Genomic DNA, 24,847 nt, shown 5'->3' with positions numbered 1-24,847 from the left:
CTAGATGCCCCTCAATGGAAGAATGGATAAAGAAAGTGTGGAATATATACACATTAGAGTACTACTCGGTGGTAAAAAACAATGGCATCCTGAATTTTGCATGCAAATGGATGGAAATAGAAAACACTATCCTGAGTGAGATAACCCAGACCCAAAAAGATGAATTTGATATGTACTCACTCATTTGTGGACTCTAGCCATAAACCAAGGTCATTAAGCCCATAGTTCACAAGCCCAGAAAAGCCAAATAACAAGCTGAACCCAAAGAAAAACATATAGATCCTCCTGGAAATTGGAAGCAAACTAGATTGCAGGGCAAAAGTTGTGAGCATGGGGGTGGGGACAGGGGTGGGGGTGAGTTTAGGGGAAGGGGAGAAGGTGAGGGGGAAGGGAGAAGGGAAGGACTTGCAAGAGCGTGGGGTAGTGGGAGGGTGGAGATGGAGGAAGGGCAGATATAGGAGCAGGGAAGAAGATACCTACATTAAGGGATCCATTTTAGGGTTGGCAAGAGACTTGGCTCTAGAGGGGATCCCAGGTGTGTCCACAGGGATGTCCCCAGCTAGGTCCTTGGACAGCAGAGGAGAGGGTGTCTGAACTGGCCTTGCCCCACGATCACACTGATGATTATCTCGAATATCACCATAGAATCTTCGGATGGAGATAGAGACAGAGACCCTCATCAGAGCAACGGACTGAGCTCCCATGGTCCAGTTGAAAGGCAGAAGGAGGGAGAAGATGAGCAAGGAAGTCAGGATCGCAAGGGGTTGGTCCACCCACTGAGGCAGTCTGCCTGTTCTAATGGGAGCTCACCAAATCCAGCTGGGCTGGGTCTGAATGAGCATGTGATCAAACCGGACTCTCTGACTGTGGTTGACAATGGGGGCTGACTGAGAAGCCATTGATAAAGGCACTGGGATTTGTTTCTATGGCATGTTCTGGCTTTTTGGGACCCTCGTCTATAGGGGTGCACAGCTCCCTAGGCCTGGATGTAGTGGGGAGGGCCTTGGACTTCCCACAGGGCAGGATTCCTGGCCCTCTCTCAAGCAGGGCAGGAGAGAAAGCAGGGGGTATGGAGGAGCGGGAGGAGATTGTGAAGAGGGAAGGAAGTGTAAATAATTGAATGGAAAAATAAAAATTAAAAAAATTAATGATACACCTTCAACTCTCAAGAAAAATGAACACACTCAAATCAAAAGTATTAAATACAAATATAAGAGAAAACGGCAAAAATTAATGAAATGTAGGGCTGGGGAGATGGCTCAATGGTTAAGAGCACTGGCTGCTCTTCCAGAGGTCCTGAGTTCAATTCCCAGCAACCACATGGTGGCTCACAACCATCTGTAATGAGATCTAGTGCCCTCTTCTGGTGTGCAGGCATACATGGAGGCAGAATGTTGTATACATAATAAATAAATAAACCTTTAAAAAAAAATTAATGAAATGTAGACTAAAAGGATAATATAAACAATCAACAAAACAAAAAATAACTAGCTTAGACAAACTATTCAAGAGGACTGACTTAAAACAATAAATTTGAGAGACTATAAGCACATTACAACAGATGCTAATAAACTTCAGAGTGCTGAAAATGTATCTTTCAACAAAACATAAAAATCAGATAAGATTTGCAATATATTACTATAATTAAAGCAACTAGACAGAAATACCTTAATCAGATCTATAACAAGAAATAAAGTTAAAATGCCGATAAAGTCTCCCAACAAAAAACCCCTAAGTCCAAAAATTTCACTGCCAAATTCTATCATATTTTCCAAAAAGAACAATAATATTCTCTAATAGCTCTAAAAATTAGAAAAAGAATGTTATCAATCTACTAAATAAGCATTACTTTCATATAAAATCCAAATAAGTAGTCAAAAAAAGAAACTTATATGCCACTTCCTTAAAGAATACAGATGCAAAACGATTCAATAATATATATACAAACAGAATTTAAAAGCACATTGAAGAGATCCTACACTGTGAAGTAGGTAAGCAAAGATAGTTCAACATATGTAAATAAATAAATGAAATATGATACAGATAGGTCAATGTATGCAAATAATAATTCTGACACCTAAATAGACTCAAAAATGAAAATTCTACAATTATATCAATGGATGTAGAAAAATATTTGACAATCTTCAATATCATTTGTTGATGAAAATCCTGGGAAAAAATAGGATAAAGTACAATGCCCCACATAAGAAAGGCAATTTACAAAATTATATACAACTGTATATTAAATGGGGAAAATTTATATGTATATTTATTTATTTATTTATTAAAAATTTCTACCTCCTCCCCGCCTCCATTTCCCTCTCCCTCCCCCCCTTCCCCCTCCCTCTCCAGTTCGAAGAGCAGTCAGGGTGCCCTGCCCTGTGGAAAGTCCAAGGCCCTTCCCTCCTCCATCCAGGCCTAGGAAGCTGTGCATCCAAACAGACTAGGCTCCCCAAAAGCCAGTCCATGCAGTAGAATCAAAACCCAGTGCCAATATCAATGGCTTCTCAGTCAGCCCTCATTGTCAGCCACATTCAGAGAGTCTGGTTTCATCACATGCTCCTTTATTCCCAGTCCAGCTGGCCTTGGTGAGCTCCCATAAGATCAGTCCCACCCTCTGTGTGGGTGGATGCAATAAGGTAAGAGTGCTGACTCCCTCTGCTCATGTTTACTGTAGTCTTCAAATTTTTAACTATAGCATTAAGACAGTACAAACAAATAAAAGAGACAAATAGGAAAGAACTCAATGTTTCCTGACTATATGATGCTATACTTAAAAGACTAAAAACTTGACCAAAATACTCTTAAATCTGATAAATACTTTTTGAGCAGAATTCCAATCAATAAACATAATGAAAAGCTTTCCTATATACTCTAACAATCGTGCTGATCAGGGAAACAATGTCAATTACAAAAACATATACAACAAGAACATTTACATAGGAATAATCTAGCTAGGAATTAAACACTGCCATGGTGAAAATTCCAGAGCTTAATAAATAAAGAAGGCATTAGAAAAAGAAAAGTTCTCCCATGTTTGTGAATAAACATAATTTATATTTTAAATGGCTATATTACTCAAACTACTCTATGTACTGAATTCATTTTCTATCAAAATTTCAATGATTTTGGACCTAGAAAAAGAATTCTAATACCCACATAGAAGCACGAACGATTTTTGTAGCCAAAACAAAGAATACCCAAAGCAATTCTAAGAAAAAAGAGCAATACTGCAAGTATAATAATACGAGATTTTAGATTATATTACAGAGCCACAGTATCAAAGCTAACAAGGCCCTGACACACAAAAAAGGATACACAGACCAATGGAATGAAATAGAAAAACCTGAAAGAATCCCAAGAAATTGATGTTACCTGACTTTACACAAAAATGCCCCAAACATACAAGACGGATAAGAGAAGGCCTCTTTAGTAAATGGCACTGGAAGAGTTAGAGAGATGGCTCAGCAGAGAAAGTGCACACAATACTCTTGCAGGTGACTCAGTTCTAAGCACAAACACAGTGGATCAAAAAATTGGATGCCCCCTTCTAGCCATCATGGGCACCAAACATGCAATCAGTACACATACATAAAAAGAAGCAAACAGTAATACACATAAAAAAATAAATATTTACAAAATGGTACTAGAAAACTTAGATATACATAAATGCAGAAAAAAGAAACTATACCTCTATCTCTCACGTGTAGAAAAAAAATCAATCCATTATGAATTAAAAGTCCTGAAACTCTAGAACCACTAACAGAAAACTGTAAGATATATGCACAGGCAATAACGGTCTGAATACAACTTGAATGGTTCCAAATCTAATAGCACGAACTAACAAACTGGGTTACCTGAAATCACACAGCTTATGCACAGTAAATGAAACAATTACCAAAGTGAAAATACAGCCAGTAGAACTGGATAAAAAAATCATTGCTAACTATTCGTGTAACAGAGATTAATATTCTGAATTTATGACAAATTTGAAATACTAAGTAGCAAAGCAGGAAATAATCCTATTAGGAAATGAACAAAAGAACTGAAAAAACAGACCTAACAACTAAATGATAAAGTGTTGTAATTATCAGTCAAACAGAAAATGTATACATAAACTGCACAGCGTCCTCTTAGCTACTGAAAGAGTAGCCCTCATCAAGAAAGCACAGAGGATGCAGGAAAAGGAGAAGAATGCACATCAGTCCAGTCACCATGGGAAAAGAAATTCTTCAAAAAATTGAAAGCAGAATTACCATCATGTGACCCTGCTAATCCACTATGGGGTACAAGAGCCAATCCACCACAAAGATAATTTACACATCCATACTTAATGCTGAATAATTCACAGTGTTTAAAATATAATAAGTCTATATGCTCATTGACAGATGAATAGAAATGTCACATACATACACAATGTAATATTATTCAATCAATAGCAAGAACTGGAGATTTTCTAATATTGCATGTTTTCTCTCAACATTTAAAAAGAAACAAAGCTAGAAGGAGATATCTGTGGAGAAGGACCAGTATGAGGAAGAAGGTACAAGATGGTGAATGGTGAGGGTGAAGGACAACACAATTATCCCATTAATAAAGGAACAAGTCCTAACAGCTGAAAGATGGCTCAGTAGGTAAAGTTAACAGGAGTCAACATGGTGAACTGAGTTCACTCTTCAAGCTCTACAAGGTGAAACATACTCACAAAAGTTGTACCTCTGGCCCCTACACAGGTGCTATGTATACACACAAAATAAACTAAAATGTATTAAGAATTACAGATAATGTCACAATAAATTCATTATTTTTAAAAATATGCATAACTAAAAGCCAATAAAAACTCATGAAGATTTGTTCTGTAATATTCACGACAGTTATTTATTTAATAACTCCAAACTGCTAAGAACTCTGTCATCTGTCTTATGACTATAGGCAAACACTGAGAAACATGACTGCAATGCAGCAACCCTGCAAACTGAAATAAACTACTAGCACGTGTCATAATCATAAAAGAGTTTTAAAGGATTTTGGTAGGTGAAATTTACAGAATACAAAAAATGTGCACTGTGTTTTAGGACCATAGTTTTAAAAATGTAAATAACATTTTTGTTGTTTTTCTGTTTTTCTTCCTTAGGGATAGGTTAGAGGGGGAGAAAGAAGAGAGGAAGAGAGAGAGAAATTCTTTCTATTTGCAACTCCTTAAAAGGGTCACTCTGGGAAAAGCAACGTTTAAGAAGTTAGTTACTATGAAACTGCATTGTATACCACTAACCCCATGTATAGAAATCATGAAAACTGAGGGCTTCCTGGACATTGCTTATAGTTCTAGGCAGCTAACCATCTTAAACAATGAGACTTGTCAAGTCTTCTGTTAACTTAAATTGTATTCCGATGATTATTTAATAATTTTAGGAAACTGGACCTCAAATACTATAAAATTGTATCATAAAACAGCATGTAAAATAAAGCTCATTTTGCCTTGAACTTTAGATGTCAATGTGAATATTGCAAAGTAACTTTCTTGGTATGGAAATTTTTTTAAAGAAAGATTTGGATGAAGGCAACAAAATTGTGACATAAACTACATAAAGCTTAATAACTCAGATTCTAGTAATAAAGATATTTATATAACCATAAATTTAGTAAAAAAAATATCAAGTTTTAAAAGCATCACCATGAATCTGAAATACTTCTAACTTAAAAATCACCCAAATCACACCTCCACAAATTAGTAAGTAGAATTCAAATGCTGACTGCCGGCACTTCTGTCTTCTGAGAATTTAAAATGAGATGATTTCGGTTCACAGAAGAGAAAATGCCAGCCAAATAATGAGAAATATGAATAAGTAAGAGAAGATCTCAAGAATGACATGTAACTGAAAGTCATATATAAAAACTAAAATGATTTCATCAAAGACATTAATACAGACTGTGCAAAGCGCTGACAGGCATGAGCAGTAAAAAATGGAAATGGTAGGTTCATTAGTACATACAGAAAGAATGTAACAGAATAGTAAGAACTTATCAGATTTATAACAGGTCCACATGATTTACCATGCTTTTAATCTCTAGCTCCCATGAAATTTGAGCCTGTGAGAGATCACAGAATTCCAATTTAGAGGCTTTAAAACATGTAAAACTAAAGACAGTTTACAAAAAGATCTAAGGGGAGACTTCTTCAACTAAATTTGGTATTACCTTGTTTCCAAAAATTACAATTTCTCCTGGGGATATTTTTCTATTTCTCACTTAAATTTAATAGCAGCTAAATTACTAAGAGTGCCCTTAGCATATTAGAAGCAATATTACTAGACTTTAAAAATTAATTATACAGATGCTGATTTGTGGCCTGCACTGCACTCAGTGCTGCTCTAAGTTTTACTGCAGATTTTCATTTCCTTTCTATCACTCTCTCCTCTAGTCATCCGTCAATTTGCTTATTTTTAATTATTAAATACAAAGTAACTATAATATGAAAAGTTACAGAAGAATACACAAGTGAAAATTAAACTTTCCTTCTACTCTTTACTCAGTCACAAGGCCAGTTCTAAATTCCAGTGCCTAATGAGATATTCACCCGTACACACATACATAATCTATATAGTCAGTTCTAAATTCCAGTGGATAATGAGATATTCACACGTACACATGTACATGATCTATGGTCAGTTCTAAGTTCAAGTGAATAATGAGATATTCACATGTACATGATCTATGTTTCTCTCAGCACAATAGTAACATGCTTTGTATTCTCTCATCTTGCAACATTTGACATACTTTCTCAGCATTCTTACTGAATGTTCATTTAAGACACCATACTTGTACAACAAATGTATTTATTCACATACCATTTGGTCATTTATCTTCATTTTTTGGAATTTCAATTACTGGAAATGGAATTGCTGAGTGTCTCAGTTACTTTTCATGTTGTTCACTAAGAAAAAGCAACTAAATGGGGAGAGGGCTTATTTTGGCTCACAGTTCAAGGATATAATCCATCAGGACAGGGAAGTTACAGGAGCTGGAGGCATCCAGTCACAATAGAACCACAGTTCAGAGTCGAAAGTGATACATGATGGATATTTCTATTTGTTCACAGTTTCTTTTTATGTAGTTCAGGGAACAGTGCTACTCACAAAGTAGACTTGGCAGCTCAGTTAACTTAAGATAGCCTTCACAGCATGCCAAGAGGCCTGTCTCCCAAGAAATCTAGGTCTCATCACTCTGAGAATTGAGTATCACACTGACTCCAATAGTATGTATATTTTAAATTCTGATTGGAACCAACATGGAGGTTTCATTAATTTAATTTCCACCTCTACAAATAAAATTACAACCTTTAGGTGAAGAGCTTGCAAATCTGTTCTCCTTTACTCTTCTAATCCAACAGCTATAATCTCCAAATTATTTTTAAAAACATTTCAAAAAGCAAAAACTTTTTAAAATTCAATTTTATAGTCTCACTCTAAAAAGTTTTTCATAACTTGAGTATATCCATTAATTTCACACGATTACAGCATAAACTATGTATGGATATTTACAATAAAGTTTTTTACCCATATCCAACAAACTAGCTCTTAAGATACTCGTTCCACAGCTCCAAACCATGCACTTCTTCCTATTTCCACGGGCATCTAATTGAAGTTCCCATTTTCCCATGCTTGGGTCACTGTTATCTTCTGCTCAAGCTCTCCTTGTTCTGTGCTCACCTTCCAGTGCGACGCTGTCATCTCTACCTCAAGTGCCACTTCAGCTTAGACAGTCCACTAATAATCTCCTTCAGAGTCCATCTTTAATGAGCTGCCTTTTATAAATTTATTTGTACTTAGGGCTTAAATATCCTAACTGATAATATACTCACAATAGAAACTTTATACTCCTACAAGTTGTATGAAAGAAACTATATACTCCTTCATAGCAAAGTCAAGGTCTTAACACATTCAGAAAAATCTGTACTGTCTAAACACTCAAAATATATTCACCAAGTGAGTGAATGAAATTTTCAAACACAGTGATTTCTATGTACCAGATAATCTTTATGAAAACTATTCCACAGCAGGTATTTACTTTGATTGGGAAATAAGACTTAAGTCTACAAGATACAAGCTTCTTTTAATACATTCATTTCAGAAAGCTCACAATGTAAAGCATTTCCAGTTACTGTTTCTGCTCATTTCACTTTTTCTTTACATTGATTTTTGTTCAAAACAGGAAGGAAAATAAAGAAAAGGTACAAGTGAAACGACTTAATTTCTCTCCAAAAGTGTAAGATCTATTAAATCTCTTGATTATCATCTTGGTAACTACATACATACAAGAAAAAAAGCACAGCTGCAATGTGTGTGTGTGTGTGTGTGTGTGTGTGCATACATATAAACATATATATATATATAATATATAATACTGTTTGGTTGAGTTCAAAATAGGTTAAAAAAACTTTATAGAAGTTTCACGAAGGCTTATTTGAAAAACTGAAACAAAATTAACTATGTATCTATAGTTCCACAATCTATTAATAAAATTTCAAAACTAATAATGTTGGGACTCAAGAAATGTTTCAACAGTTAAGAGAATTTGTTTTTGCAGAGAACTAGGTTCCTAGCATCCACATGCTGGTTCAGAATCTTCTGTAACTCCAGTTCCACAAGATTTAATGCCCTCTCCTGACTTTTGTGGGCACTAAGCACAAACATGCTCCACAGGTACAACATATGCAGGCAAAACACTCATACATAAAATAAAAGAAATCTAAAATCAATGAATAAAGGGAACCATGTCCCTTTTAAAAAGATCACACTGTAGTAAAATATTTTAGATTTCAAAATATAGTAAAATAAGAAAAGTGATTTTGCTTTCCAGGGATCAAAATATCCCACTGGAAACTATCCAGCTTTTGTTTACTCAACTGGAAGAAATAGGCAAACCCGTCAAGGTGAGAATCTCCATAACTCATACTGCTTGTAATACTTTCAAGGAAATAGTCCGTGCAAATGCTAGATTGACTTCTTGACTCACCTCTCCCCCATTAACATATTCCATCACAAAACACAGACGGTCTTTTGTCTGGAAGGAATATTTCAAGGACTTGAAATGAAAAAGAAAAAAATGTTAATTATAATCCTGTAGTCTTAAAAGTATAATGGTACCAAAAATAGAGCACTTGAAAGCAGTCGGCATAATTAACGGACTAGCACTGTTCTGTAAGAGTATATTTACTTTGTAAGAATGCTTTCTAAGAAATACAGTAAGTAAAAATAAATCAGTAATGGTGGTGAGCACTCTCAGCCGGCTGTGCCCCTGAGCCTGACTTGGTACTCAGTACTCTGGTTCTCATCTCGCAGTCTCTACAAAAAACTCTAGGAAAAGTTCCACAGGAACAGTTGTTTTTATTCAATATGATCAATGTCGTTTCAGTGTTATTTTGTATATACTGAGGATAAAACCCAGCCCAACTCAGGAAGGTCAGACTTGGTAACTCTGTAAGTCGTAAGAATATACTAAAATATTATCATATTAGAAAACAGACAAGAAACATTTTAGCAAAGACCAGAATCTATTGGTAACTGTGAAAATGTTTACTTTTGCTAGTCTTAAAATGTTAATAAAAGTTCTAATTTTAAACTTTAGCTGCTATTTTAATCTTAATAAGCTTGGTATAATATGGAACATAGAGAAACTTTATAAACTATCCTCTACTACATAGAACCCCAGACTAGATGTAAAATAGTCTGTTTAAAAACATGCTGCAAGAATTAAGTCATGATTCGTACTTTCTCTAATGAAGAAAACACAGCAGGACTCCCTGTATTTAAAACATTTCATATTTCTGTATTTCTATCATGAAAGGGATCTTATTTCTGTGAAATTTGTTCACTTAAAATTTTGACCTTTGAAAACTGAAGACCATACTGTGTGTTAATTTAATGTTTATATGAAGCCAGTAAACAAAGAAAGAAAAAGTAAAATCTTCACTTGATTTTTTTTTTCTTGAGATAGGTCTGACCCTGTAACCCAGTGGCCCTAGATTTCACTAGGAAGCCCAGGCTGGCCTCAAACACGGGGAGAGCCTCCTGTCATAGACTCCTCAGTACTAGTATTACAGTCATGAGCTATCATGCCTGGATTGCACAACTGTTGAAAAACAAAAACAGGCTTTTAAAAGTCTACCATTTTATCGGTAAACTTAAAATGCCAGAGGAGACCTGTTTGGTCTATGGATACATATTTAAATCAGGGACATTTATGAGAGGAAAGAAAAACTTTTTTAAAAATTGTACAAAGACAATTTTTGTCTTTGTACAAAAGAAGAATTATAAATGCATTCTATATAAAATATATACTTAATTCACATCATTCAACAGTTTCAAACAAATTGAACTTACATTCTGTCATAAAGAATGTGGTACAGCTAAGTAAATGTTACTTAAAACATTGTCATAGTTCCATTCTATAATAAAATCTCCCTAAATTTACACTGTCCTAACAGCATATTCTAAGCACTTACTGTTAAGAATGGGTGTCTGGTGTTCTTTAGTACTCTGCTTTCAGTAAGAGTGTGTGCCACTTCATCCTACAAGAAAAGACAACTATAAATACATGTCACAGATACTAAACACACAACACTTTCATCATTTTCAGAAATCAGAAGACACTGCTGAGACATAAAAAGGGTTATTAATATATACTGGTATGCTTCCTCTCTACCACTACACACAAAGTTCAAATTATTAGTTTAATTATGAGGGGTAGAAGATATAAATTCATATAAACTCACTCATATTTAATTAAATGACATAAATAATGATATAAAATTAACAAAATTATTCAAGGTGAAAATATTAAGTATGTTGGTTTTTCCCGTAAAAGAAATGGCTTACCAGCTTATACTATAGCATAACTAAGCTAGTATTTCCACAGTTATACACTTTATTCAGGGAGACATTAAGACACAATTCAGAGAAGATCATAAAATAAACTCTCCTCTTAATAGTCAGTTATTTAAAAAGGAACCACAGGATACACAATTTAATTCTAAATTACACATTGCAAAAAAAGTTAGAGAGTGCAAAATCACATCTTTTATGTTTGATACTTTTTAATATTCTTTTACAGGTCTTAAATATTTTACTTCAAGTGAATTTTAAAATGCAAGCATCTTTCATGAAAAGAATGTATTTTCCCACGAAGAAATCTCCTGGGTGGACTGGCAGTGGGTGGGGATGGGAACTTGAGGGATCGGGTTGGGGGAGTAGAATGGGACAGTACTGAAAGAGATGATTGAAAGGGGAAACATTTTGGCATTAGGAAGAAACTTGATGTAAGGGAAACTCACACAAATCCAAAAGGATGACCCCAAATAAGACTCCTAGCAATAAATAGTAAATGTGCAACCTGAACTGTGATCAGATTGGTTGGTGACTACCCCAATTGTCATCAGAGAACCTTCATTCAGTAACTGATAAAAACAGACGCAGAGACCCACAGCCAAACATTAGGTCAAGCTTGGAGAAGTCTGATAAAGAGAGGAAAGAAGGATGATAGGACCCAGAGTGGTCAAGGAGTCACAAGAAAACCCACAGAAACAAATAATGTAGTTCTTAGAAACTCAGAGTCTGAAACAACAAACAGGGAAGCTGCTGGGAGAGCTCTAGGCTCTTTCTATATATTACAGAAGTGTAGCTTGTTCCTGTTGTGGGACTCCAAATAGTGGGAGCAGGTGCTGTCCCTAATGCTTTGGCTGGCTCTTGGGAACCATTCCTTATACTGGGTTGCCTTGTACAGCCTTAATATAAAGGGTGGTGCTTAGTTTTATGGCAACTTGACATGCTTTGTGATACAGATGGGAGGCCTGCCCCTTTCTGAAAAGGAACAGAGGAGGAGTGGATTTGGGAAGGAAGAACTGCAGTTGGGATGTAAAACAAATAAATAAATTTAAAAGCTACATAAAACAAACAAATAAACAAAAATTAAAGTATTTCCCCGATTGTGTTCTTTATTTGTAAAAATCACATTCCCACCTTGATTTGAAGAAAACTAGAAGGGATTTTTTGAACATATGGGGAGCTGAAAACATGCTTCAGATTTCAAAGGTCTGTCATCTTAAGGGAGGAAAGGAGGGAGGGAGGAAACTGACATCTCCAGTTTGCTTCTAGGAAATGCTTAAACAAATATCTTGCTGGATCAACAATACTGTTGGCAAATAAAAGTTAGATTATAAAGAAAGGAATGAAGAGTAGAACATCAAAACACTGAATTATAATTATTATCTTACAAAAGCATTTTACCTTAGTTTATGCCTAGAAGAAAAATAAGAAATAGATTTATAAAAGAAGCTAATATTATAAGCAAGGGAATACCAACTGTGTATGAACAAAAAGTAAAGTGAATTAACAATGTAGTATTTAAAGCAAGTTAAGCCAAGGATAAACAAACCACTTCAGTCTTATTTATTTTATAAGAGCCAGGTTTAAGTGCTCAAACAATGTGAAAGTTACTGCCATACTACACTATTTTGCCTAAATCAATTATAGCAACATTTTATTAGAAAATAAATCAGAAGAGGAAATAACACAAGAACTTACAGATTTGTATACCCATTATTATCTAGCATAATGGCTACCATACAGCAAGTATTTTTAATGTCGTAAATCCAAAAGTTTCTTTATTTAACCATTACATAAACAACTATGCAGAATCATCTAGGTATGATTTACATACTGGAGAAGAGGGCCTTTCACAGGCTAGTGAAGATAAGTAACTAATCAATTTAAAAGCAATATGTATTAACAAAAGAGGATTTATATTAGAGTAAGATAGAAAGGAAAAACAAATGGAACATACGCTCAGTAATATAATCCCAATGGGTACTGAAGGGAATGGTGGATAGCACAATGTGATTTATACGTTTTAAGGTTTACTGATGCTATACTGGTGAGTAAAGTAAAACAGAAAGGAGCGATTAGGAGACCATTAAAGTACTCAAATTTAGAAATAAGATAATTTAGACTGATGAGGTAGTTTGAGATATTTTTATACATAAAATCAAAAAATATTCTAAAAGTTACATGCCTACGCCGAAAAGGTACATCAGAAGAAATATATGCAGTGAGAAAGGTATTTACAGAAAAGGTAACATTACCTGCTGTGAAGTAGTATGCTAAGTAATGTGAGTCAATCAATAAAGTACAGAAAGACTACAAATACTGAATAACAAACCAATGTGATAGCAGAAAAGATAATGTGGTGCTTTAGAAAACATTTTTATGGGGTATTTCATTCTATTCTGGTAAGACATCCGCATTGCATACAGTATTTTTCTAGGTCAGTTAGTAAATTTCACCGGAAAAGACTTTCCTCCTCTGAATTCTTCAATCTACTTAACTACATATGCAGGGTCAAGCAAAGATACAAAGAGACAAAAGTTAAGAAAATTCTTTGTTACATAACACAACAGAAAGGTAATAGGATAGACCAATTAATATACTAACCGTATTTTTATCATTAATTTATATTTATGGTTAGAAAATTTCCCATTAATGCAAATTTAGTGGTACTGTATTACACATACTAATTAGTATTTCTATGGAGATATGGTACATACAAGCTAAGAAGTAAACACAGATGCCAATAATTTTTAATTACAGTTAAAAGCAACATGTCAAAACAAGAACTTAAAAATAACATTGGCAAACTTAGTGGCTAAAACAATGCAATGACTATTTAAAACTTCATTTGTTGATAATTATAAATGAAGAGCTTTAAAAGTACTAAAATTTAGAAGAATAATGATCTCATAAAAATGCCTTCAAAATACAGATTTCCATATATTCAACCATCCTGAAAAACTAAATAATGAGTTTTCAAGACTAATTTCTTTCAGAGTAAGACACTTTGGAGGAGACTATTTCCTGAGGGCATGAGATACAATCATTCTCTCCAATTTTATCACTAACCCTCCAAGATAAATGGCCTAAGAGTCTTCCTTCATTTGCACACTTGCTGTTTTATGACAGTTGTGTTGCTTAAGTGAGTGGGGAAAAAATAGAAGGAAAGAAAACAGAATATTAATTAAAAACAAAACAGGAAAACATGCTTAATCCTTTAACAAAGGTGAAACCTGGGTATATGATTATGAGTGTATTAATAAATTGAAGTTTACAGAACATAATTTCTCAATCAAAAATGAAAGAGTATTAATCCATCTCTGCCTCCAATTGTAATGCTCAGTTCTACTTCCACTCCCTCTTATTTTCAAATATCTGAATACCTCCTTAACCAGATCCTTGTTCTAATCGTATTACTTTCTGTATACTGGCCATAGTTCTCCTGTGATTGACTCTACATCAGAATACATTGTATCTGAAAACATTTACTTCCTCCTTAACTCCAGAGCAGTAGATGAAAAGAACAGATGAAGTGAGTATTAGACAGAATAGCAGAAGGGCAGAAGGGACACTCTCTTAATTAAACCACTGTAACTGTCAAGGATCAGTGTTTACTTGGCTCACTGTCTCCACAAGTCAGGAATTAGCAACATTGTCTACTTTTCTGCTGGCTTTTTATGAGACAAGTCTTACTTATCAAGCTCTAAATCATCCTAAAGTTTGAGCACTGGACTAGATTCCACTTTCTAAAATTTCATTCCTCTCTATTTGCTTTCTCATTATTCGTTATTTTGTCTGCTTAAGACGTTGTTACCTACTTGAAAGGGGAAAAAGGTTATCCATGAACAGTGCATTACCATTCTCAATACTATGTGTGGTATTTACAATTGATGCTTCTGTTTCAAACACATCCTGGATAGAGTGCCATACTCTCTCTGACTGCCACCATATCCTGCCACTACTGCCCTCAGCACTTCTTCAGCTGGAAAGTATACTGCCTTGACATTCAGAATACCCTGAACATGAAGACCTAGGGATAGGGGAGCTGCTTCCTTTACTCGCCAGCATGCAGCAGACCCTTCCGTCCAAAATCTTTTTCAGTTCTGGCAAATTTTATATCTTGGACTCTATTACTTTAACTTTACAATCTCAGATATTCTATCTAGTTTGAATGAGACTCCATGTTAAAATTATTCTCTCAATATTGTCCGTATATTTATTTTTGTTTTCTCATTCCCAGATAAACTCCTAAATCTAACTCTTTCATTATTTTATTTTCATTATAATAATTATAATTAGATTTATATTTGTTCTTTCTTATGCTCTATTTATCAAGCCTAGTTTTGTTTCATACTTAATACCTCTCAATAAAACACTAGTCCATGGTTGACAACTCATCTTCTGAGTGTTCTGTTTCCATTAGCATGAACTCTATTGTGGTTTACTGTTTATTCTATATCTTCAGATGTTTTTCATCTGTTTGGTGATGCTCAGGAGTTTGTTCACATTATGTGTAAAAAGGTAAACTAATAGAGCATGATCGACTTTATGAATGAAAAACTGAACATAAATTTTCCTACATAGATTAGGAAATGTACATTTACATATTTCACTTGAAGAGTATAAGAGGATGAAAAAAGTTCTGGCCTCCAAGAATGTCCAACAAGGGGTATCAATCACCATACCTGGAACTTAAATATTTCCAAAAATAACTACTTAATAACCAAAGGGCATTTCTATTTTTATTACTACAATAATAAAAACACTCTAAGAATAAGACTGGGATTTATTTAGTTAGCTATTCTCATTAAAATAAATGAATACCCTGTGTAATGTTTTATTATCTGCTCCTAACTGATAAAATGAATAGAGATTATACAATAGTTTAAAAATGAAAATATGTCAAAGGGCATAAAAACGATCTAAAGAATAAATTAATGAAAGGAACACAAAACCAAAGTTGAGTACTCAGAAGAAAAATAACAACACAGCTGATAGTAAGTTTGCTAAAAAAAAAAAAACTGAACAAATCCTCAATTGTCATGTCTCTAAGATATGCCATAAACTGAGTGAGCTACTTTACCCCTAACCCTGCACTATAAGAAACGATAAAGCCGAATCCTTCTGTTGGGAATAAAAGAATATTAGTAACTTGAGACTATATGAGAAATAAGGACCTCTACTATAGGTCAAGTGTGTAAAATGATACACTACAGGAGTTGTAATCTTGAATTGCAATGTCACTGTGTTTTTCTAAATATCAAAAAATAAATACATTCACATAATATAAAAAGATGTAATTTAAAGACAGCAATAACAGAGAGAGGATAAAGATAAGTCTATTGAAAAAGTTTTTGTACATTATCAAAATGTTTCTAAGCAAAAATATTTACTATAATTACAATTGAATCCATAATGAAAACTACTATAGAGCAGGGCAGAAAGAAATTAAAAGAAACTAAAGTGTTTCTCTCAAATTTCAACAAATGTTATTTCTAATGTCTCAAATCAGCCAGATCCTGCAGATCCTTCTTTAGAGTCCCCATCTGAGTCCCCAGCCTTCCCTCAACACACCTTCTCCAATCCCCTAGAGGTATAGCCTAGGCCCTGAACCACTGCTCAGGACTACTCTGTCCAGCCCTCCTGTACAGCATTTCACCAATAGGCTTTAGACGGAACTTGCCCTGCCTGAACTACAGTCTCCTCCCATGCCACATACAATCTCTCTACTAAGGTAGATCAATGATGAAAGGATAAAGAATCAACTCGAACACATCAATACCTTTTCTATACACCAACAACAACAAATATGCAGGGAAAGAGGTTGTATATATACTCTCATTCACAAAAGTCAAAAGAAAATAGAATATCTAGAAATAAACCTAACCAAGGAGGTGAAGGACCTTTGCAATGAAGACCTGAAACCTCTCAAGAAAGAGATAAAGACACTCGGAAATGGAAAGACATTCCAAACTTACGAATTGTTAGAATTAATGGTGTGAAAAAAACCACTCCACCAGAAGGTACTAAGAGATTTATTTCAATTCCATGCAAAATCTCCATCTCCTCTTCAGAGAAATAGAAGAAAAAAAAACTAACCTAAAATCATATGAAACCACAAAAAAAAAAAATACTGGTAGGCAAAACAACTCTGAGCAAAAAGAACAATACTGGATTATCATTTCAGACCTTTCAAGCTATAATACAGAACCACAGTAATAAAAATATGATCTTGACATAAAAACAAACATAGAGCATTGGAACAAGATTGAAAATTCAAACATGAATGAACACATGAAACTTCAGCCACTTAATATTTGACAAAGAAAACAAAAACATGCTCTAGAAAAGAAAGCATCTTCATACATGGTGCTTAGAAAACTTTATGTCCATATGCATAAGAATATAATTAGATCCCTATCTACCACCTTGTATAGAAACTATCTACAAATGGCTCAAAGGCTTAAATGTGAAACCTGAAACGCTGAAACTGCTAGAAAAAAGAACAGGCAATACTTCACAGCATACAGGTATAGGAATGGACTTCAGAACAGGACTCTTTTTGCCCAAGAATTAAGGCCAGCAAGTGAAAAGTGGGATGATAGAAAACTAAATAGCTTCTGCATGGCTAGAGAAACAATCAACCGGGTGAAGAGGAGGCCCACAAAACTGGAGAAAATCTTTGCTAGCTCTACAACTGACAGAGGATTAATATCCAGAATATATAAAGAACTCAAAAACAGTATAAAAATAAATGGCTCATTCTTTTTAATCTGAGATCTAAACAGAGAATTCTCAAAATAAGGGTAGGAGACAGCTAAAAAAGAATCACTCAAAAATGTTCTTAGTCTTTAGCAATAAGGGAAATGCAAATCAAACCGACTCTAAAATTTCATCTTACCAATCAGTTGACAAATAACCCAAAAGGAACTGACAGCAAATGCCACAGAGACATGAGGAAAGTGGAACCCACATTACCACTGGTGGACTGCAAGGTCATCTAGCTACTCTAGAAATCATTATGGTAGAGTCATCAAAAAGCTACAAATAAACCTACCATATGGCCCATATGTATCACTTGTTGGCATATGTCCAAAGGACTCAAGGGCCCACTACATAGATCCTGCTCAGCCACATTCATTGCTGCTCTATACATAATAGCTAAGAAATAAAAATCACCTACGTCCTTCACCGGATGAATGAATATTGAATTGATATGGTACATATATATTATGGAAAAATGGTGAAAACAACACTAACACAATTAGTGATATGGATCACAAACATATACCTAAAGGGTTTCGCTAAATTAAAGTAAAAATATTTGCTCAATGGAATAAGACAGGTTCACTATAATTTATATAATATTATACACTGTTAAAAAATTTTAACTTAATAATTTTGTCTGCTAATAGGTATTATTGCAAGTAATAGTTAATACTCAATATTTTGATTGCTTCAAGAAATCTCAATACCATTTACAAGGATGTACAAAGATACATGTGCATACTACAGAAAAATTAATCACTGTCTTTTAGACTCAGTTACCTTTGCAATAATGACTTCTTTCTTCAGAATCTTCATAGCATAGTATTTTCCACTTGCCTTCTCTCGAACTAAAATAACCTTCCCAAAAGTGCCTTTACCTAGTAGTTTCAAATAGTCAAAATCATTCATCGTCTGAAAAACATAAATTAGGAAACTATGATGAAATAGTTGGCATAATTTACTGTTAGTCTGCTTGCAGTACTTGCAATGTAAACTCAATATTGATCTTACTAATTTCTAGAGCAATTTCAAACAAAATAAAAGCTACTATTGGTTGTCTCTTGAACAACCTTGGATACTGAAAAAATTAACATAGTTCTCAGAGTTTGTAGAAATTATTTTGAACCTAGAATTTCACCATAAGTCAAAGTATTAGTTAACCATACAAACAGAACATTTTTTAAAATTAAAATAAGGTTTTTAAAAAATATTTTCAAGTTCTCATGTTCTGTTAAATTAAGTGCTACCTCAGAAAAAAGTGATAGCCAAGAATATACAAATGAACATTTTAAAATAGAAGCAAAGAAACATTTTTGAAGAAACAGGAGAAAAGAGAAATAAAAACTGGAATCTCCAGCGAGATTGATCAGGAAGATAAATACAAAGACAGTGTCCTTTGCATTACAGAAGCTTCTCAGTTTCAGGAGGCCCCATTTATTTATTGTTGCTCCTATTGTTTGTGTGACTGGGGTTATATGTAGGAATTGGTCTCCTGTACCCATGTGTTGCAGACTACTTCCCACTTTCTCTTCTATCAGGTTTAGCATGGTCAGATTTATATTGAGGTCTTTAATTCATTTGGACTTGAGTTTTGAGCATGGTGATAGATATGGATCTATTTTCATTCTTCTATATGTTGAAATCCAGTTATGCCAGCACCATTTGTTAAAGATGCTTTCTTTTTTCTGTTGTATAATTTTAGCTCCTTTATCAAAAATCAGGTGTTCATATGTTTGTGGGTTAATATCCGGGTCTTCGATTCTATTCCATTGGTCAACATCTCTGTTTTTATGTCAATACCAAGTTGTTTTCAATACTGTAGCTTTGTAATAGAGTTTGAAGTCAGGGATGGTAATGCCTCCGGAAGTACTTTTATTGTATAGGATTGTTTTGGCTTTCCTGGGTTTTTTGTTTTTCCATATAAACTTGATTATTGCTCTCTCAAGGTCTGTGAAGAAGTTTGATGGGATTCTGATGGGGATTGCATTGAATTTATAGATTGCTTTTGGTAGAATTGCCATTTTTATTATGTTGATCCTCCCAATCCAAGAGCAAGGGAGATCCTTTCATTTTCTGGTATCCTTTTCAATTTCTTTCTTCAAAGACTTAAAGTTCTTGTCAAATAGATCTTTCACTTTCTTGGTTAGAGTTACCCCAAGATATTTTATGCTATTTGTGTCTATCGTGAAAGGTGATGTTTCTCTGATTTCCCTCTCTGCTTCTTTATCCTTTGTGTAAAGGAGGGCAACTAATTTTTTGGAGTTGATCTTGTATGCTGCCACAATACGAAAGGTGTTTATCAGCTGTAGGAGTTCTTTGGTGGAGTTTTTGGGGTCGCTTAAGTACACTATCATATCATCCGCAAGTAACAAAAGTTTAACTTCTTCCTTTCCAATTTTAATCCCCCTGATCTCCTTATGTTGTATTATTGCTATTGCCAGAACTTCAAGCACTATATTGAAGAGGTATGGAGAGAGTGGACAGCCTTGTCTTGTTCCTGATTTTAGTGGACTAGCTTTGAGCAAAAAGACAACCTACTGAATGGAAGAAGATCTTCACCAACCTGGCATCAGACAAAGGTCTGATCTCCAAAATATATAAAGAACTCAAGAAACTAGCCATTAAAACTCTAATTAACCCAATTAAAAATGGGGGTACTGAACGGAACAGAGAATTCTCAACAGAAGAAGTTCAAATGGCCAAAAGACACTTAAGGGCATGATCAACCCCCTTAGCGATCAGTGAAATGCAAATCAAAACAACTTTGAGATACACCTGTCAGAATGGCTAAAATCAAAAACACCAATGATAGCCTATGCTAGAGAGATTGTGGAGTAAGGGGAACACTCATCCATTGTTGGTGGGAATGTAAACTTGTGCAACCACTTTGGAAATCAGTGTGGTGGTTTCTCAGGAAACTGGGAGTCAACCAACCTCAGGATTCAGCAATACCACTCTTGAGAATATACCCAAGAGATGCCCAATCATACTACAAAAGTATTTGTTCAACTATGTTCACAGCAGCATTATTTGTAATAGCCAGAACCTGGAAACAACCTAGGTGCCCCTCAATATAAGAATGGATAAAGAAGATGTGGTACATATATACTTTAGAGTTCTACTCAGCAGTAAAAAACAATGATATCTTGAACTTTGCATGCAAATGGATGAATAGAAAACACTTTACTGAGTGATATAACCCAGACCCAAAAAGAGGAATATGGTATGTACTCACTCATAAGTGGATTCTAGCCATAAACAAAGGACCTTGAGCCTATAGTTCATGATCCTAGAGAAGCTAAATAAGAAAGTGAAACCAAAGAAAAACATATATTTATCCTCCAGGATATTGGAAGTTGACAAGATCGTCGGGCTAAAGTTGGGAGCAGGGGATAGGGTGGATTGGGGGGAAGGGAAGATGAGTAGAGAGAAGGGAGAAGGGGAGGATTGGGGAGAGCTTGGGGGAATGGGATAGTTGAGATGTAGGAAGGGTGGATATGGGAGCAGGGAAGAAGTTATCCTAACCAAGAGAGCCATTTTAGAGTTGGCTAGAGTCTTGGCTCTAGAGGGGTTCCCAGGTGTCCTCGGGATTTTCCCAACTAGTTCCATGGGCAGCAGAGGAGAGGGCGCCTGAACTGGCCTTATCCTATAGCCACACTGATGAATATCTTGCATATCACCATAGAACCTTCATCCGGTGATGGATGGAGATAGAGACAGAGACCCACATTGGAGCACTGGACTGAGCTCCCAAGGTCCAAATGAGGAGCAGAAGGAGGGAGAACATGAGCAAGGAAGTCAGGACCGCAAGGGGTACGTCCACCCCCTGAGACAATGGGTCTGATCTAATGAGAGCTCACCAAGGCCAGCTGGACTGGGACTGACGGAGCATGTGATCAAACCGGACCCTCTGAATGTGGCTGACAATGAGGGCTGACTGAGAAGCCAAGGACAAAAGCACTGGAGTTTGATTCTACTGCATGTACTGGCTTTGTGGGAGCCTAGTCTGTTTAGATGCTCCCTTCCTAGACCTGGAGGGAGGGGGAAGACTTTGGACTTCCCACAGGACAGGGAACCCTGACTGCTCTTAGGACTGGAGAGGGAGGGGGAGACAGAGTAGGGGGAGTGGAAGGGTATTGGGAGGAGGGGAGGAAGTGGAAATTTTTATAAATAAATAAAATGAGTATTGCAAAGAAAAAAGATAAACACAAAGATAAAATTATCAACATGAAATGATAAAGGTGACATCACTACCAAACCTACAGAGATTAAAGTGACCTTAAGACAATAAACAGCTTTATGCCAGCAAAATAACACCAAAATGAAATGAGCAAATACCTATACTGCAAACTACAAAAGCTCACTGACAAAGTAACAGAAAAGCTAAAGAACCCTATGTAAGGACTGAATTTCTCTTAACATTTTTTATAATAAGGAAAAGTTCACAACATTTAAAGAAAAAAAATGGTACCAATCATACACAAACTCTTCTTGAGAACTAAAATGGGAGAAATATTTTTCAGTTTATTCCTTGAGGCCAAAAATCACTCTGACATTAAAAATCACTTTAAATATTTCATAAGTGAATGGCTACATTCAATTTTAATAAAACTTGCTGATAACATTGATAATTTTATCCAAATGTCAAATTACAATGTCTTAATACGAATAGTTCAAAGGAAAATATAAATGTCAAAAAGAGCAGGAAAATAACATATACTTATTGATTCAATTATAAATCAAATGGAGCTGCACATATGCAGAAAACAATAACAAATTCAGGCATTAAAAAATAATACATAGCTAGACAAATTAATTTCACTAACAGTTTTTAAAAACTCAGAGGATAAGAAGCAAACCAATAGACCCCACATATGAGTATCTTGTTTCCATCAAGCAACCTCCAACCCCTCCAACCCCTACTTCTTCCTTTCTCCCTCCCTGACACTCTGTCTGTCTGATTGGCATTTTTAATAGTATGTAAGTACACAATTTCCCCATTCCCCCTTCCTCTTTCCAGTCCTTCCTTACACCTTCCTGCTCTCTTTCAAATTCATGGCTTTTTAACCTGTCTTTGATCAGTCTATGCCAATTCCAGAGCTAGCCTATGGCACCTCATTTTTTTTTCTCATAGAAACTCTCAAGAGACAGCTTTCTGTCAGGGGCCATGAGAAATAAAGCAGGTGATAACTAATGTTCAACAGGATGACTACCAGTGAGAGAGTCAATGCTAGGGAGCCACACCTGGAAAGGCCATATACTAGTTGTGGAAATCAGTTGTTCCTGTCTGTAATTTCTTGCATGAGTCACTTCATTGCTTACCTAAGAACTTCATTTCTTCCCTAAGAATAACTTCGGGTGTTTTCCCACTGCTTCTCTGTCTATCTCATGAAAATATCCTATCTACTGGGCACATATATCTATGGGTGGCCAGGAAGATGATTTTTCATTTGGTTGTATAATTTTGATATATAGAATATATACTGGGAGATGCATCATAACTGGATCTATTTGTCCCACAAGGACTATGGACACTTAAAAGCCTGCCTTGTTCTTCTGTTCAGACAAACTGCACACAATTAGCTCCCTTTTACCTCAGAGCAAGTTCAAACTAAACTAAGGGCTTTTTGTAACTAGATCGTAAGTTTGGAACCTTACAGCTATGCACAAGGTCAGGGCCACAAATGTCCAACTAAGGTTACTAAGAAAAGCATGCCAATTCTTTGCTTACGTGTTGACTGACAAAAGACCTACGTCTCCAAAGCATATCTAACTGGTCATGGCATTAATCCTGTAACCTTGGACCCTTGTGTTATTACTTGTCCTAGGAATGTGCTATTGATCAATGAAAGACAACTATTGCATTTTTTTTCATTACTTCAAGACTCCTGGGAAAAAGAGTGTTTTGAGATGAGAAGGAGAGAAAGAAGGAGAAGTTAGAAGTACGACTGGAGTATTAGGATAGAAGCAAGACAATAAAAAGAGAAACTGGCACAAAGAAGCATGGAATGAGAAACTCATTTTTGCCCTCAGGTCCCTAGACCTTGCTTGCTATAGCATCCTCTCTGAATCCTGAGGGGCATTGAGGCTGGACCCCAAGGGTCCTTGCTAGCTTTCCTTCTATGTGGAAGCTGAGGTTAGCTTGTTGTAGGAAAGACTATGTACTAAGACCTTGGAAGATAAGATACCACATGCACAGAGAAGCTGCAGAAACCATGACGATAACAAAGGAAAAGTCAACACCAAACCCTGGGACATAACAAAAAGTTTCCTTTGGATTTTTCAAGGTCAGTACATGAGCAGCCAAAAATAATTAATTGGAACAGCAGAACAGCCCACCCAACAACAAGACCATAAGAAAGAACACAGCTATTGTTTCTGGTACTTTTGTGACAATAAACAGGTAAAAAGACTCATAACCAGGCCAAAAATAGATTATATTGTTCAACATGGCATGTAGTACCTTCTTTATTTTTCATCTAAAAGCACTAAAAAAAGATACTAATATACACAATTACTAAATATTATTGTTATCCCCAGTTCTTGGAGACAAAAATAGAACAATAATTTGTAAATAGCTTTATGACATTTTAAGATACAAGAAAAAATACATAAAATATTACTATACTACTTGAAGGTTACAAATTTTAGGGACAAGAAGCCAAAAAAGAAAATTAATGTAACAGTCTTCTGGTGTAGGAGGTCTTTCTGCACATGTGTTGCTTTCATTGGTTGAATAAAGAAACTGTGTTGTCCTTTTGATAGGGCAGAACATAAGTAGGTGGAATAGACGGAACTGAATGCTGGGAAGAAGGGCAGAGTGGCAGATGCCATGGAGCTCCTGCCTGAGAGGGACGCTGGTTAGAATCTTGTCGATAAGTCACAGTCATGTGGCTATACACAGATTACTAGAAATGGGTTAAGTTAAAATATAAGAATTAGCCAATAAGAAGTTAGAGCTAAATGGGCCAGGCAGTGTTTAAATGAATACAGTTTCTGTTTGATTATTTCGGGTATAAGCTAGCTGGGCGGCTGGAACAAACAAAGGGACCCCTGCACTCCTTTCAACATTCTTCAAATGAATTTCATTTTCTGTCAGTCTGTTAGTTAACCTTTCAAAAAAGGAATCTACATAGAAACTATTATTGGTTAAATAGCATTCTATAAGATATCATTAGAAACAGGTTAAGCATCTA

General features: G+C 35.4%; 1 protein-coding gene across 9 annotated transcripts in view; it reads right to left on the bottom strand.

The window, feature by feature from the left end:
- The window catches only part of Akt3 (AKT serine/threonine kinase 3), a 241,832-nt gene that overhangs the window by 69,168 nt on the left and 147,817 nt on the right, over window positions 1–24,847 (bottom strand). For 8 of the 9 annotated variants that reach the window (XR_015001246.2, XM_085687654.2, XM_085687652.2 and 5 more), the window contains 3 exons: window positions 18,432–18,563; window positions 10,505–10,570; window positions 9,016–9,084 (listed from right to left, as the gene is read on the bottom strand). Coding sequence is in view for 8 of the 9 variants with exons in the window: in XM_085687654.2 (XP_085543780.1) it covers window positions 9,016–9,084; window positions 10,505–10,570; window positions 18,432–18,563 (267 nt within the window). In the remaining variant the exon portion in view is untranslated. The remainder of the gene's footprint in view (window positions 1–9,015; window positions 9,085–10,504; window positions 10,571–18,431; window positions 18,564–24,847) is intronic. The other variant, XM_085687653.2, reaches the window with a different exon arrangement.

Source organism: Myodes glareolus, chromosome 5 (genome assembly GCF_982192425.1).
Source record: "Myodes glareolus chromosome 5, mMyoGla1.1, whole genome shotgun sequence".
Classification (NCBI taxonomy): domain Eukaryota; kingdom Metazoa; phylum Chordata; class Mammalia; order Rodentia; family Cricetidae; genus Myodes; species Myodes glareolus.
The sequence above is the reverse complement of the archived record's forward strand: the minus strand, read 5'-3'. Positions and strand labels throughout refer to the sequence as shown.